Source organism: Daldinia loculata, assembly GCF_022478755.1.
Source record: "Daldinia loculata strain CBS 113971 unplaced genomic scaffold F4817scaffold_29, whole genome shotgun sequence".
Lineage (NCBI taxonomy): Eukaryota > Fungi > Ascomycota > Sordariomycetes > Xylariales > Hypoxylaceae > Daldinia > Daldinia loculata.
In genome coordinates this window covers 82,523-97,891 of record NW_026054883.1, presented here as the reverse complement: position 1 = coordinate 97,891, position 15,369 = coordinate 82,523, and the positions used below count along the sequence as shown (strand labels likewise).

General features: G+C 46.7%; 5 protein-coding genes and 1 non-coding gene across 6 annotated transcripts; 2 read left to right on the top strand and 4 right to left on the bottom strand.

Annotated features, from left to right (window-relative positions):
* Nucleotides 1-25: 25 nt before the first annotated feature.
* Nucleotides 26-1,339, bottom strand: F4817DRAFT_339704 (uncharacterized protein). Its single transcript, XM_049303573.1, has 3 exons — nt 1,041-1,339; nt 325-957; nt 26-257 (listed from the first exon to the last, which is right to left on the bottom strand). The coding sequence occupies exons 1-3, from the start codon at nt 1,158-1,160 to the stop codon at nt 141-143; spliced, it is 870 nt and encodes a 289-aa protein (XP_049158329.1). The 5' UTR covers nt 1,161-1,339; the 3' UTR covers nt 26-140.
* Nucleotides 1,340-1,489: 150 nt separating this feature from the next.
* On the top strand, nt 1,490-2,865 carry F4817DRAFT_125367 (HAD-like protein). The gene is made up of 2 exons (XM_049297693.1): nt 1,490-1,715; nt 1,777-2,865. The coding sequence occupies exons 1-2, from the start codon at nt 1,699-1,701 to the stop codon at nt 2,720-2,722; spliced, it is 963 nt and encodes a 320-aa protein (XP_049158328.1). The 5' UTR covers nt 1,490-1,698; the 3' UTR covers nt 2,723-2,865.
* An 88-nt stretch (nt 2,866-2,953) lies between these two features.
* Nucleotides 2,954-4,477, bottom strand: F4817DRAFT_316588 (WD40 repeat-like protein; the record flags this gene model as incomplete). The annotated part of the gene is made up of 3 exons (XM_049300696.1): nt 2,954-3,838; nt 3,916-4,150; nt 4,254-4,477. 3 exons carry the CDS (start codon nt 4,475-4,477, stop codon nt 2,954-2,956), a joined length of 1,344 nt encoding a protein of 447 aa, XP_049158327.1.
* Nucleotides 4,478-7,845: 3,368 nt separating this feature from the next.
* On the top strand, nt 7,846-10,201 carry F4817DRAFT_359196 (uncharacterized protein; the record flags this gene model as incomplete). Its single annotated transcript, XM_049306126.1, has 3 exons — nt 7,846-8,059; nt 8,124-9,474; nt 9,559-10,201. 3 exons carry the CDS (start codon nt 7,846-7,848, stop codon nt 10,199-10,201), a joined length of 2,208 nt encoding a protein of 735 aa, XP_049158326.1.
* A 1,407-nt stretch (nt 10,202-11,608) lies between these two features.
* Nucleotides 11,609-11,719, bottom strand: F4817DRAFT_t98. The gene has a single exon. It is a non-coding gene; the product is annotated as a tRNA-Thr (tRNA).
* Nucleotides 11,720-12,047: 328 nt separating this feature from the next.
* On the bottom strand, nt 12,048-13,456 carry F4817DRAFT_125303 (putative short-chain oxidoreductase). The gene is made up of 2 exons (XM_049297692.1): nt 12,648-13,456; nt 12,048-12,577 (listed from the first exon to the last, which is right to left on the bottom strand). The coding sequence occupies exons 1-2, from the start codon at nt 13,141-13,143 to the stop codon at nt 12,183-12,185; spliced, it is 891 nt and encodes a 296-aa protein (XP_049158325.1). The 5' UTR covers nt 13,144-13,456; the 3' UTR covers nt 12,048-12,182.
* Nucleotides 13,457-15,369: the final 1,913 nt, after the last annotated feature.

Here is a 15,369-nt window from a genome sequence, read left to right as displayed (position 1 = left end):
ACAGGATGCGGGAGATACTTTGCCCTTAATATCATCGCTAACAGCTTTAGAGAATATGAAATTAATCTTACACGTTTAGATCTAGTAGTAGAGCATTGTATTATATTGTATTAGGGTGATGAGTGATACTAGTATCTGTATTATTGACTCGCGCCGTTCTGAGAGAAGTTCATGCTGTAACCACCGGTCTTCTCATCTTTTACCATGTTGAAATTTTCCGTGCTGAGACCAAAGGGCTTCAATATTCCGTTTCCAAGCTGTACGTATTTGATTAGCAACTAAACCCAATACGAGACACGCTTTTATTCGGCGGTTGTTACTCACGTCCTTCAACTTCCCCCACATCTCTGACATCTCCTTCTCCTGGGCGGCCTTCGTTCTTGAAGGAAGGATTGTTAATTGCGTTTGGACAATCTTCCTGTCCGCAGCGCTGAGATTTGGCATGGTCGATAGTGTCTTGTAGTCTTCTTCGGCACTAGATAGATTCGACCAGCCCCCGAGTTCGCTCCTTGCCCTAGCTCGTCTCATCAAAGCTTTCGCTCTAATTCTAAGGATGTCATTGCGCCTTTTCTGCCTCTCAACCTCGGCGGCGGTTTCCTCCTTTACGGCGGGAGCGCTTTTTTGAGCCCCTGAGCTGACGATCTCCTCTTCAACTTCATCTTCTTCGGTATTTGCTTCTTTTTGCTTTTCTTCGTTCTCCTTCTGGCTAGCTTCGGCCTTTTCTAGGCGATCCAAGCCGTTGATGGAATCGGTAGCTACCTTGATAGCTTCTTTCCATTGCTCCAGTTTCAGATGGCATGCGGCAATGTTGGATTTTAAGACGGCAAGCTCGTAATCTAAGTAATGTGGGCAAATCGAAGCAGCTTCTTCGTATTTCGTAATAGCATTCTCGTACTTGGCTGAGGCAAACAGCGCGTTCGCTTCGGACTTTTTATCGTTGGATTCCCCTAAAAGGCTCTATAGAATAGGATAGACATAAGATAATCAGACAAAAATGCTAGAAAATATATATTTTATGTATAGATGAAAGATACACGTACAGCTTCTTCCTCGGGCGGAAACCTTTCGGGAGCTGTCAACTCATCTTCGGCGTCTTGACTTGTATTATCTATTGTGGTTTTATCAGGTTCCTTCCCCGCCGTCTCTGGTGAGCCGGCCATAGTTTTATGATGAAAGACTTGAGAGTTGAAGATAGATTCCGTACGTTCAATGAAGAGTCAATGAAGAGTCGATCACAAGATCTTAACTCGAACTTAAACTTTGGTAGAAAGCAGTTGATTTTACGTAACGTACATGTATGAGGTAAGAAATTCGTAGCTGATATGCACCCACCAAGGCTACTCCGCTTATTATGCAGATACATGTATAAGAACCTTATGTTACCCCTCTGCCCCTGAAGAAACCTACGGCTCGGTGCCTGTCAGCCCTGTTTTGCGCGGTCGGAGAGTTACCCCGCAGACTGCCCCGCCATAAATTCAACCAGAAGAGTTGAATAGGTACCTCTTATCTAAATGTTCCAGGCGGGGGTAGGTACCTCATAATCAATAATAAGAGAAATTCGCATACATATAAGTCGAGACTTAGACCATTGAGATCAAACTTCACGTTTGAAGTCAAGAATCTCCATAAGAGATTCAGGTACTACACGTTAAACGGACTACATACGACAGCATCTCCTCAATATCATAATCAAACACGATGGCGCCCCGCACAGAGCAAGTCAACCCCCGTTCGCAAATAGTTACGGCAGTAAAGACTAACAGCTTTCCTCTAAAGCTTCCCGCCCATAAGAGCCTGCCTCTTCGACATGGACGGTCTGCTTCTTGACACCGAAGATCTCTATACACTCTGCATAAACCTCATCCTCGAAAAATACGGCAAAAGTACGCTGCCCTGGTCTATCAAGGCTAGATTGCAAGGCCGACCTGGTCCTGAAGCAAATGCCCTCTTTCACGAATGGGCCCAGCTGCCCGTCGAAGAGTCCGACTACCTTGCCCAGCTTACTGCTTTACAGCAGCAGCACTTCCCAACCGCAAAGCCTTTACCAGGTGTAGAAAAGTTGCTTGGGGACCTGGGAAGGACACGTTGGTGGGATATAAAGGATGAAGAAGGCGTTAGGAACGGGGATAAAGGAGAGAGTGGTGAAAAGAAACAGCAAAGAGTCCATATTGCGCTGGCGACCAGCAGCACTACTTCTAATTTCACAGTCAAAACTTCCAAATGGACCGAATTATTTTCCGTGTTCGAATCCCATCGAAGGGTGCTAGGCGATGACAAGCGCATCCAGCCCGGCCGAGGGAAACCCCTCCCGGATATCTACCTCCTTGCACTAAAGGCTATCAACGATAGCCTCGAGGCTGGCGAAAAACCAATTACACCTGAAGAATGCCTCGTCTTTGAGGACAGCGTCCCAGGAGTCGAAGCCGGAAGACGAGCAGGCATGAGAGTAGTATGGTGCCCTCACCCGATGCTGAAGAAGGAATACGAAGGCCGAGAACCAGAGATCCTGGCTGGACGTATGGGTGAGGCAGGCGATATTGATGTGCACCAATTAGGAGATATTGGCGACGGATGGGCCGACTACTACGCTGACCTAACCAACTTTCCATATGAAAAATATGGAATAGTAGTCCCGCCTGCTGAGGCAGAACTGGATGCGGCTATGAAGGAGGATACCAAGGAAGGACTAATTACCCAGGACGCCAAAACTGCAACAACATAAGCATTAGAAGGCAGACGTATAGACTATAGAATACATATTAGGATCGACGATCTGAGACTCTATAACGATAAGAAAGAATATACCATCATTGTTAAACCTAGGTCATTGCTTAGTCCACATAGCAATAACTATGAAATTAATTACTCACGTTATAGTGCTGATATAAAAAAGAAATAGGGGTATAGATCGCTTTCAACGTCGTGAAGCTCTGTCGGAGAGTAGAAGTGATTCTTAATAGATGTCCCATAAACTAATCTTCCCATCCTTACTACCAGCTGCTAACCAATGGGCCTCTTTTGCCATCTTAATCCGTCGATCCTTAACGCTGAGTTGGCCTAGCTTAGACGCGATCATCGTGGTGGGCTTTTGGCTAACTGGAGTACTGGGAGCAACCACTTCGGGTTGGGATCCTTCACTAACTTCAACATTACCAACGTCTCGCTTCGGGGAGCCTGATGTCTGGCCGTCATCTAACGTTGCAAAAGCAACTGCGTAACAGCCAACGTCGTGCCACTTCAGCACTGCCAGTTCGGACATGGTCTTGGCCGAATAGACGCGGACTTTCGAGTCCCATCCCGCGGTCGCAAAAATCTTACCGTCGGATCGGATGCGCAAGCTTTGCTGTCCCGAGTGTTTAGTATTGATAGTCTTCAGGGGTTTCGTTTCAATAGCCAGCTTCTCCTGTCTCGGGGGTATTTCGGGCTTCGGCTCTGACGAAAGTGCAGCTGATAGTAGCGACGAGCTCGAGGCTTCGGCATTCTTATCAGCTGTCTTCTCCGGATGTTGTGACTCCCGGATAGGGAAAGTTGCGGTAGGAACCGGGTGCTTTGCGATAATAGCATCAGCACTAGAAGTCAGGAAATAACCTTTGAGGGGATCTAAATCGAGTGAGAGCACCGGTTGACTATGCACTTGTGCTCTGTATAATATGTCCCACGTTCCACCTCTTCCAAGTCGCGCGACTACTGCAAGGCCGGATTCATAGGCAACGAGGAGAGTTAGATACCCTTGATGCCAAAATAGGCATAGACACATAACCATGCCTTTCTTCTCCGTCTTACCCCCTATATTAACGGTGTGTAGCCGATTCTGGCTTGGAAGTTGGAAAATGTCAACCTACGTTGAAGAGTGAGTAGAAACACTAGAGGATGTTCCAGAAAAGGGGGAGGAACAAAGAAGGATAGTAGACTTACAGCTTCGGTCTCCAGCGTGTTAGGCACAGCAATGAAGAGCTCGTCGTGAGTGGGATTTGGTGCCGTAGGACAGGACGCAAAAGAACAGAAGTTCATAGTATTCACATGGAGTATATGCAGTATCCATGGTTGTGGTCTCTCAGGTACGGATTCGTCGAGCGGCAGAGCGGTGCTCATGGTAATCTCATCTTGGAGTCCAAGTTTCCATACTGCCAAGCGGTTGTCTCTGCCATGTCTGAGAGATGCTTCTCAGCCACGTGGCAGCCCATTGCGGAATCAGGTTTAAATAGGAGATAGATATAGGAGGAGTATATGCTGTGACATGAGACTAGACCTACGTGATTATCTTGTCGTCTCCCCAGTCGGATATGCCGAGGATAGCGTTTGTGTGAGCGCGCCAGACAGCCCGGGGACGCATGATGGTAAGATCCCAGAGTACCACGAATCCATCTGCATCTCCAGATGCTAGTCTTTGGTTGCTCCTAACGAAGGTAGTGACATGCACCTGGGTACGATGTCCTCGAAGGACTGACTTAGGCTGTGCAGGCTGGTGCTGAGACATGATTTTAAGAGATGCCGGTCCTCGAAATGCTTGATATGGGAGGCCTATTCCCCTTACTCACCACCACCTAATGTGGCGAATAGGAGACTGTCTGGAGAACTGTTTTAGTCATGGTCGACAATTCAGCATACCATCACGACTTAGGCGCCTAGTAAATAATAGATATTCTTCTCCAGCACGGGAATGAGGGTGTGTATATACCTAGTTGGTAATGGTATGAAGTAATTTCGGGCTATTAATAGGTAAATATTGTAATTTTGCCAACCGAGCCGCATATTGACGAAAAAAAGTATTCGTTAAAAGTTGCCAGCATCAGGCGCTGTATAGGTAGTGTCAGTACCTTATCGAAGATACCTGTATTATTAAAGTTCGCGGGGTTGTGGGGTAGATATGGTATAACTCAATATATGCTTACATACATGTAGTATTGTGTACCTGACGCTAAACCGCGTGTAAGTTCTGAAGGGAAACTTATCATCTTTTTACCCAACCAACTTACAACCTACTCCCCGATGAATTCATCCAATCTTCACGTGGCTATCTGCCGTTGGTATAATGACTGTGGCAGAGCGTTGCATTCACTTTACTACTATTACTATTATCTTCCATCCAGTGCAACTACTGGTTTACAGTAAATGAGCGTTACTGTTCACAGACTGTCGAGCGCTGAATGTCTCTCCTAAAACTCCCTCTATATGTAGGCTGCTTGGAGAAGCATTACAGTACGAGTTACGAGTACTTCGGTCAGCTGTTTCTCCGCTCAATGGACTACACATTTCTCCGGTAAGCCCGCAAATTATCATCGTTCCTAGAAGAATACAACAATGTAGCTTGTGACACAGAAATGCCCCAATGACAGCATGATAGATGCAAGCAGTTACCCGCAGCACGCATATGGCAGGGCACTTGTCAAGGCACTTGTCAATATCCAGGTATTTCCATGATATTGCCCATGTCGCATTATGGCCTGCAGGCTGGCCGCTGGAAGTTCACGTCGGCTCTTTTCTCGGATTTGCTTAAACAAGGACATTTGGTGGCTTGCAATTAGCGAGTCAGCTACGGACTCATACCGTACCATCACCGTGTCGCGCACATAAATAACTAAATATAAGGCTCATGACATAGCTCTGGGTAGCTATTAACGCTACAGGGCTGGTGAGGGGGTACTCGATTAGCGTTGCCTTATTATGGTATCATTTGCACAGGCCGAATAGCAGAGGGGTTCGTTTCGCTGCCGAGACTCGCCCAGATTCGATCACACTGTTAGTTGAAACGGAAAGCTATCCCAATCAAACATCAGCGAAACAACTGTGGGTACGGGCTATAGGTGCTTCTGCGCTCACAGCCACTTTTACAATCTCATCTTTTACTTTCACGTACCGACATGATATCCAAGTGAAGCAGACTTTTAGCCTGCCGTACCGTCTTTAGCGAGTTATTTAAGTAAATCGGCCAGATTTGCATATGTCTAACCTAAAGGTTCATATGTTTAGAGCATATAAAACGATAACCGGTATGATATCAGTGTTTAGCTCCCTGCTTGAATGCTTGGCAGGGTCCGGTACATTGGCACCTAGTCATCCCACGTCTACGTACGCTTCGCAACTTTTGCCTAGTTATGTGTTGCAGCCTTCCTAGTATTCAAACGGATATTCCCTGTTCGGACGATATCTAAAAGGATATCCGCTAGGGCTCCCCGGAATCTCGGTACGTCCAATTTCCTCCTGGAAGCAACTGAAGCCGAAGCACTTCTCTGACAAAAGATACTTATCACGGAGTGCGGGATGCTACCATATCTAGGGCGGTGGGGTCCTGCTCAGCACCCAAAAAGGGCATGAGTCGTGGGAGGCCAGCCCTGATCGACATGGTTGGTTAACGAACCCCCCCAGTCCGATCTACGTCCAGCTACAGCGGCCACTAACAATGTGAAAGGCAAGAAAATACGACCAGGGGGGTGTTTGGCATTGAAGAGAATCTCACACCAAAAGCTACCCCTGTATGCTCAATTGGTGGTCGACCACCGATCAGCCCCAAAGCCTTTTTGCACGAGACCGAATTCCAGGTCCCTATTGATTCTAGAAAATATAGCAGAGCCCTCGCGGCCACTACTAGCAGGTGACAGACTGTGAACCGGCCAAAATACAAGTGGTAGATGATCACGTTCCAATATCAAGCCGCTGTCTAATTTAAGTTGTCTCGTTTTCTCCCTTCCGGTACGCTAATAATAACCCATATCGAGAGCTAGGCTCTAATTGTTTATTCAAAGGTCATTGTCGTCATCCTACTAAGTACCTACCTAAGAGGTACCTATCTATACCAGCACTCAAGCCAGAAACCATCTTGAACGGAGGCTGTGCTCCTTTTTTGTCATTGCGCTTCCCCCTCCTAGATCTGTCACACTGTTACGTGTAGGTACCTAGAGAACAAGCAGCAGCTTCGTATTAGCTTATATTTCCTTAGGTACCTCACCTACTCGTTTCAACTTATAAACCATCGTCCTATAATTGGATCTTAACTCCGTCTATACGGATGTGTTTTCTCTTGGGCCCCTTTAACTCTACCTCACCTTCCTCTAGATATTAATCTGGCCTAACTCTAGACTTCTCGGTAAAAGAGAAGAATAGAGATAAGAGTAGGGGAAAGATCCGAGATCCTGGCCCCAATCATAAATTAGCACCACGCACCATTCTGCAACGGTACACCACAGATTCGCCTAACCGGAAGCTTCCAATCAGCTGGTGTTGTCTCGATCAGAATCCGAGACACCTGGTGCATCTCCTAAGATCCTGTACCTGAGCCCGTTCATGAGATAGACGGCTAGCCGCATGCAGCGCGCCATACCGAGCCTTCTCGCCTGGTTCAGACGAACATCTTTACTTTCCCCACCATCGAGTCCCAGCTTCAAAAATAGTTGCCCGATAGCCTCTCAACTAGGTAGCTTTTTACCTACGGAATTGCCGGAAACAACAAAGTGAAAGCTAGCTTGATAGCCGCGAAGATAGCATTCAACCGCTTGCTTCGCCGTCGTTCAAAAGCCTACCGCAAGCCGGAGAACCTCGTTTTAATCTTATTCTTTCCATTCACTCGACCCCCGCTCAGACAGCCTTGTTTATTCGAGGGCTTAGTCCACCGTAGTCCTGGCGGCATACGACGTCGCTTCGTTGAATACCCTCGTAGTGGGCTACCCAACCGGCGCTTCTGCGCCATTGATGCATCACTATGCCGATCAGTTCTCGCCGCCGTGTACCGTTAGTGGCGGCTTCTCAAACGACCAGTTCTATCTCCCTCCTTCGAAGCGCCGAAGGCTCTCAGTTCTTGATCCACCCAGCTCGAAGAATATGTCAGATAAACCCGGTAAAGTTTCCAATATGACATCTTCCGATGTGATACCCGCCAAGAGCAGGAGGGTGAGGACGGGCTGCTTAACATGTAGAGAAAGACACCTAAAATGCGACGAAGGTACGCCAGACTGCCTAAACTGCCGGAAAAGCAATAGGGAGTGTAAACGAGGCGTACGGCTCAACTTCATCGATATGACTTGCAAAGAACCACCTTATATCCCTGCAACAGAAGAATGGACAGGTATGTTTAAGTTTCATTATATGGGTTCTGAAGGGGTTCCGTGGGAGGCTGATTCCGAGTATAGTTCATTTTCAAGACGAATCGCGCCTTATTGCGTCGGAATATAAAGGAGGATTGGGAAGATATGCCAACCTTGACAGTCAACCTCTCTCCCCTCCGCAAGAATCCAACTTTAAACCCACATCTCAACTTCAGCCGGGCGCCGTTGAAAGCTTAGATCCTCAAGTTAAGGCGGAGAGTAGATCTACGACTGTAGTGTCTCCGCCGCATAATTATTATAGTGACCGCAGTCAGACACATCTGGATCTTGTAACTGGCAACCATTTGCATTCGCGGAAGAGCAGTGAAGCTTCCTTCATGGCGCCTCCAAGTCACGGGCGCTCAGCCGGGTATAGCAACATGATGTCAGATCCTTTCGGCTCTGCCAAAATTGAAAGCAACCGCTCTGCATCACACAACGGGTACCGAAGCGATGACGTCTCGACAGCAGCCTCTGTGGCAGGATTCACTGGCGTTGGGCCACCGTCGACCTTTAGAGGAGGCTCGGGGGATAGCAATGTAGAACCGGATGCTGATGTAGGTATTATGACTCCTTCAAGCGAAAAGTCGGGGGAACGAGAGTATCTCAACTCACCCGAAGAGTTGCGGTTTATGCAGGTATTCGTCTCCGAAGTGGGCATTTGGATGGATAGCCTTGACAAGGAAAAGCATTTCTCACGCCAAATCCCTTATCATGCGCTCAAGTGCCCCATGCTGCTGAATGCACTCCTCGCATGCGGGGTGAAGCATCTGACTCTGACACAGCAATATGGCGATGATAAGGCACTCTTCTATTACGATACAGCGACGACCCAACTCCTGCGCAGCTTACAGAATCCCGAGCGTGACACTGCCGAATGTGCAACCACCGCCGTAGTGCTCAACGTGTACGAAATCATGAGTGATAAGCCGACAAAGCGGATGAGCCACATAGCGGGTGCACGGGCTCTCATTCGTGAATGCGGCTGGAATGCCAAAAGTAAGGGTCTGGGCGCAGCGTGTTTTTGGTTAAACGTGGGCATGGAGCTTCTCTCATGTCTAGCATTCAACTGGCAGACAGCATGGGAACCAGAAAAATGGGGTCTCGATATGGACTTCAACACGGAGAAGGATACCGGGAACGAAGAGGTTTGGGTGCACCGAATCTTCTATATCGTAGCCAAGATCGCCAACTTCCGCGCCAGCATCCCTAAATTCCAAGAGCCCAGCCCTCACGACGAACAAGTTCGGCTACAGGCCAGGTACGCAGAATGGCAGCGCCTCAAGAACATGTGCGACGACTGGAACAACTCGTGTCCTCGTCCTATGCACCCGTTCGGATACTTATATCCTTCTCAGCAAACGGGCGCAAATAACTCGTTGTTTCCTAACGTCTGGTATGTCGATCCTATTCTTTAATACTAGGCCACACTCGTCATCGTCGGCATAGGCTTGGAGCGAGGTGGCTAACAACTTTCTAGGCTCATCAAACGTGCCGCTATTGTTGGCAGGCTTTATTACCATACAGCACAATGCTTGCTTGCGCAGATAAACCCAATTCTTCCTAAAAATTCCGAGGAAGCACGTGGAGTCCAGCAACATCATGCTCATCAAGTCTGTGGTATCGTAGCGCACACCAAAGACCGCGGGGTTGCTAGCGTTTCGATTCGTTCCCTAGCTATTGTCGCAGAGATATTGACCGACCTTGCCGAACAGCAAGAAGTAGTGGCAATCTTAGAGAAAATCGATCACGAGACAGGCTGGAAGCTTTCAGGTGTCATCCAGGGCCTTAAAAAATCTTGGGGCTGGGAAAAGATGGGACAGAAGGGACTCGTAGCGCAGTTCTTACCTCGAGCTGGCAGTGGCAATAAGGCAGCGATGGGCCTAGAAGAACACTACCGGCGGATGGAGTCCATTCATGCCAGCCTAACTACTACTACACCTTCACAACATCAAATGATGTCCACTGTTCCGCAGTCGAGATCTCAGCAGTTAGCGGCGCCGCGGCCAATGCATGTCAATCCATTGAGCTTTGCCGATTTCAGTCTCCCAAACCACCCTTACCAAAATTGGTACGAGCCACCCAGTCGGTCGAACGCTTATAGTTCACAGGGCCTCCTCTGAGGCGTGTTTTGACGATTTAAGAAGGGTATATGTCGACATAATTGTACATACATAATGATAAGTAAAAAAGGGCAGCAATCTATTGCCGGGCTCGGATGTTGGGAAAATCATTGATACCTCCAAAAGGGCGACATGCGGTTTTTTTCTTCTTTTTCTTATATTGTTCGCCCCTCTGCTACAACAGCTCTTCGCTGGGTGGAGCACGAACTTCACAGCACCGATACACGGTGTTTGGGAGGAGCTATATGTATGCAGAAAGGGTCAGAGCAAATCGGGTTGGGTCGGAAGCTTGGCATCAGCAATGGTTACTTTGGGAGGACGGGGGCATGGACGGGTCCAAGGCATGAAAAAAAGCCTGAGCGAAATGCATTCTCCAATGATACTCTCACCGTGGTAAAAGCACAACAGAGAAACAATGAGACCTGTCAAATAGGACGGGCCACGTTCAAGCCAATAGTCAAGAAGCATTATATTCTTAGTGACGCTTTCGATATTATGTTTAACCATGGCCCATCACTCGAGCCCGCTTGTTAACCAAGTGATGTGAAGTAGAGAGGGTGATGCTACGGAGAACAGGGGGATGGTGTCCTCGTGTAGCTTCTACTGTTAGGAAGTCTCTTAGGAGAGATTCAGCTTGTTTGCCAGTAGACAGGGGCACTCCAGCAGCAAGGGACGTGTGATCTGGACAATCTTGGCACCAACCCACTACTACCTCTATTCCAGCACACGCATATCGAGTAACCAAACGAAGCTTCGCAAGCCAAGTAAGCAAGCACTTAAAGATACCCAAAGCTGTTTTATTCCTATGCATGAGATTAAGACTCCAACTGCGAGTCTATAAACCTATGTCTAGAGAAGTGAAAGACATGTGGTCCCTAGGCAAGTTAGAGGTGATTTAGCCGCCTGGCATATGCATGAATACCTACTGTAGAAGAGTTGGAGTCATATGCTAGTCCAGACAGAAGCATGGAAGTAAGTTATCTTAGTAACGATAGCGTACAAATTTACTTTCTCCAACGCAACTAATAGGCTCGAGACAACCTTTATTATAAATTAGCTATGATATAGGCCTGAAGATCGCCATGTAAAGGGAGGCGGAGTGAAGCAATTATCAGTAAAACATTCGAAGGAGATTTTATCCGCAAGGTAGGTAAATATACTCGTATTTAGATCAGAGGAAACCTTCAACATAAAAGGCCGTATCATAAGTCTTTATCTCTCTCGACGTTCGTCACTCACGAACTTGACCTGTCATTTAACCCAAAGTTGAAATTAAAACCTCTTCGTCAATGCCTAACTTTATCTATCGTACCTAGGCACATAGGGGTTTCTTAAAGCTTATCAAGGTGTATTCTTATATCTCTAGGATGCAGCGAGGCAAGTATTTGCTAAACGATGAAAAAATATTGGTCCGGGTGGGATTTGAACCCACGCCATTTCCAACCTCGACATCTCATCCAGGTTCGTTGCTCGGAAGCGCGTTACGATGGGAATGTGCTGCCGCTACACCACCGGGCCTTTATTCTCACTGCTTGATGCTAGATATCCTACTTTTTACAATTATATGCTGCCTAGCTAGGCACCGGTATTATTCGAGTGGCCTTGTGCAGGTGGCTGCCTATGTACTTAGGGGCAATCGGCAGATCAGTTCGAGTTTAGTTATTTCTAGGAACTGGGAACTAAAACATCGATTTATTTGGAAGGTTTGCCTTTGTCGTGATGTTATTTACTATCAAGTACGTATAAGTCATTTTACATCTGATTAATATATATATAATTAGGAATATTACCTTCGCGCTTTACCTACTATTAAGCATCTAAGCTAGTTGTGTTTGTGAAAGTAAAAGTTTGGTATTATTAGTCTTCTATCTCATATACATATAACCCGCGAGGTGCTCTATATCAGGTATATACCGCTTCACACTCCCTATTTCGACCGAGAAATAGCAACTATATCTATGTTCTAACAACAGACTAGATCTCAGGCAACATCGACGTAGTTAGTGACGTCTTTAAACGCTTCCAAAGCGTGTCCCAAATACTGCTGTACAGCCTTTGCTCGAGCCGTCATATCAGAGCCTAGAAGGAGCAACGGTTCGGATTCGCGTCCAGCTCCAATGCCCTCTCCAACTACTACCTCGTAGACAGCTTTCATTCCTTTGTCCTTATCGCCCAAGGAAAATTTTATGCCAGGCAGGTCCGCACCCGAGAGGATTTGCAACATCAAGTCGGAAACAGAGCCCCTATAGTCATCCGGAAACGGGTTCTTGCCGGGGGTGGTGACATTGGCTATGTTAGTGTTGAATGCGCCCGGGACGACCGTCAGAGTTCGAATGTTGTACGGTGCAACCTCTTGTGCCAGGACCCTAGTTACACCTAGGGATGGGTAGGTATATTAGTAGGTATTCGAGAACATCAAGCGACCAATAATCAGGAAGCTGCATACCATCGAGACCAGCTTTAGCTCCAGCATAGGGGCCCATTGTATCTCTACCTTCAAGTGAGGCTCCGCTACTAATGTTCACGATAACACCATACCGCCTCTTGCGTAAATGCGGAACGACGGCTCGGATTAGGCGTAAGGGACCGAAGTACATGGACTCCATCTGGCCACGGATCTCATCTTCGGTCGCGAGCTCGACGGGTGTTAGTATCGAATAACCAGCATTATTCACCAGGACGTCGATCTCTACTCCCGACCTCTCAAGCTCCTCGATGACTTCCGGGCTGTTGTGATCGTTTACGTCCAACTTTAGCCATCTACCCCCTTTGCTCTCGACCTCAGCCACGAGCTCAGGTGTGCGTGAAGGGTTTCGTGAAGTGGCAATGACGGTGTGACCTTTATCCAGAACTATACGTGTAAGAGAGAGACCAAACCCGGAAGAGCATCCCGTGATGAACCAGGTCAGCTTCTCCTTAGGCTTGGTGAATTTGAAGGCCATGGTTGCTACCTGATACTGAACAATTTGAAACAGAATAGTTTATAAATAGAGAAGAGAAGGTGTTTGATAATCAAGAGAGGGTGCCGAATATGCAAACCGGAAGGAGGGGAGACTTCTTTACTTTATAGGTCACAAGCTACGGCCGATTATTCTTAACCCGGACTATAGCAACATGTAAACCCGGTGATAACGGAGATATTGTCGCGATGTGTTCGGTAAGTGATGAGCTATCTGCCTGGGAATACCCTCCGGGTTAAGGATTAATACGACTTATTCCTCATATCCAATTGTTCAAATCCAACACCGCTTAGTGTCGTTCCTTATACATATTAACACTATGTAATTAGTTATAAATGCGGTTAGGTGCCATCAGTTAAAGTGGTTTAGGTGAATATATAAGAAGCAATGACATTTGTTCACATGAGCATGAGCGTCTAATAATGCATATCGAAGTGACATCACGTAGCCCAAGTGCCGTATCAGAGCCTCAACATGGAAATGTGCATAAGTGATAATGTAAGCTTACTCATAAGCCCCAGAAAGGAACCGCATTTGCATTAGAGAACTTGAGACTGTGTAATTCCTTTAGGCTTCCGTAGTCAATAATACCTCAGTGTATGTCCGATGGCGATAACATCCATGCCTAACATTTACATAAGTCCTGCTTACTACACCTAGTGGTAGCACCAAAGGAGTCAACTCCGGAACTCAGCTCTCTCCTAAGGCTACCTAATATTACATATAGTACCCCAATGAAGCATGCACTGTCCGAATATTCCCAAAAGCTCGGCTGTTCTATGAGGGGAAATATGAAACGGCGACAGCCGCTGGTGCCAGCTTAGCCTATCGGCACCGAATTCAGCATGGGCTCATGTGATGTGTAGTGGTGATAGGCCACGCGGTGAGTGGGACAGGGAAAAATGGATCTTTGCGGAATAGGAGTTATACGGGGTTAGCAATTACAACTTTAAATCAACGGTGGTTTGGATCTATAAGCCAGTCACGATGAATTTATGCAGAGTTTTTTTCTTTGCTTGATGCCATATATATCCAGAAACGCGTCAAAACACGCACGACGATTCTTTAATACTAGGAATGATGAGCAAAGAATATACTCTTCGAGGAATCGTATAAATAGATACAACTAATTACGTTTAGAAAGTTTTATGATAGGTCTACTTACAGCTCGGGAGATATGCCTGCTTATGGTTGTGAGGATTGTCTATCTTCCTAAAACTTATCAGTGGTCCTCGTCACACCAGAGGTTTACGTTGATCTTTACGCGTATTATGCGAAGGAAGAAGCTAGTGCTATACTCGAACAAGCTTAAACCGAATGATATCTAGGGCTTGGGGAAGTAGATAATAGATTCGAAACAAGGCTCGGGTCACAGGCGACGCCGATATAAGTTCTAGTTCTGAGTTATTTACGCGGGCTTGGAAATTGGCTTGGATATTAAACTTGTTTAAATTGAACATAGAAAACCCGTCCGGATATAGGTATCCAGAAATACTGAATGATCAATGGTAAGCTCCTAACTTTTCTGTATCTTACACATCCAACTTACATACAATTTCATCTCAATTCGTAACTTGCAACCGCATACAGCAGTATAGCCGTACTAAGATAGCAACGTATGGAGCTCTATGTTGTGACACGTACCAGCACGAATCCTACTCGCTGCCTCGCAAAGCTGAAAGATGGGAATGGAAGCGATCGGCAGAAATCGTCTCACTACTAACGAAGGAAGCCAACCCCAGCTGTAAACTCGATATAAAAGACCTGGTATGGAGGAAGACGCACCTGCTCGGGCATAAAGGAAGATGTCGTACGTCCCACCGTGGCTGTTGCAGAACACGCGTATTAATTATGCGATAAATCACAATGTTTTCAAGGTTTGTAAATCCCCCCAAACCGTATATTCCTCCGACGCGCTGGATATGGCACGATTTTCACGATGATCTGCTGCCTAATTATCGTAATATCTAAATCTAGTATAGCTGGTTTAGTTTCAAGCAAGGCATAGGTAACACGAATTTCTCTTCATTTTTTCCGTAAGACAGGGCATGCCCAGTTTCCGAGGTTCATTGATTCCGCATCATTTTATTCTTATACCTTTCATGAGTTCACAGGAACAGCAAGCCAAGACGTAAAGCGCAATATCAAACAGCCGCCTCTCGTATTACTATATATTACCTTTCAATAGTTACCTGGTTTATAAATGAT

Bases quoted from the DNA above. Each gene is read 5' to 3' on its own strand.
- F4817DRAFT_339704 (XM_049303573.1), bottom strand. From the start codon at position 1,160: ATGGCCGGCTCACCAGAGACGGCGGGGAAGGAACCTGATAAAACCACA. The intron at 958-1,040 runs GTACGTGTATCT...CCTATTCTATAG, and splicing joins TTCCGCCCGAGGAAGAAGCT to AGCCTTTTAGGGGAATCCAA. The intron at 258-324 runs GTGAGTAACAAC...AAATACGTACAG, and splicing joins TGTGGGGGAAGTTGAAGGAC to CTTGGAAACGGAATATTGAA.
- F4817DRAFT_125303 (XM_049297692.1), bottom strand. From the start codon at position 13,143: ATGGCCTTCAAATTCACCAAGCCTAAGGAGAAGCTGACCTGGTTCATC. The intron at 12,578-12,647 runs GTATGCAGCTTC...ACCCATCCCTAG, and splicing joins AGCTAAAGCTGGTCTCGATG to GTGTAACTAGGGTCCTGGCA.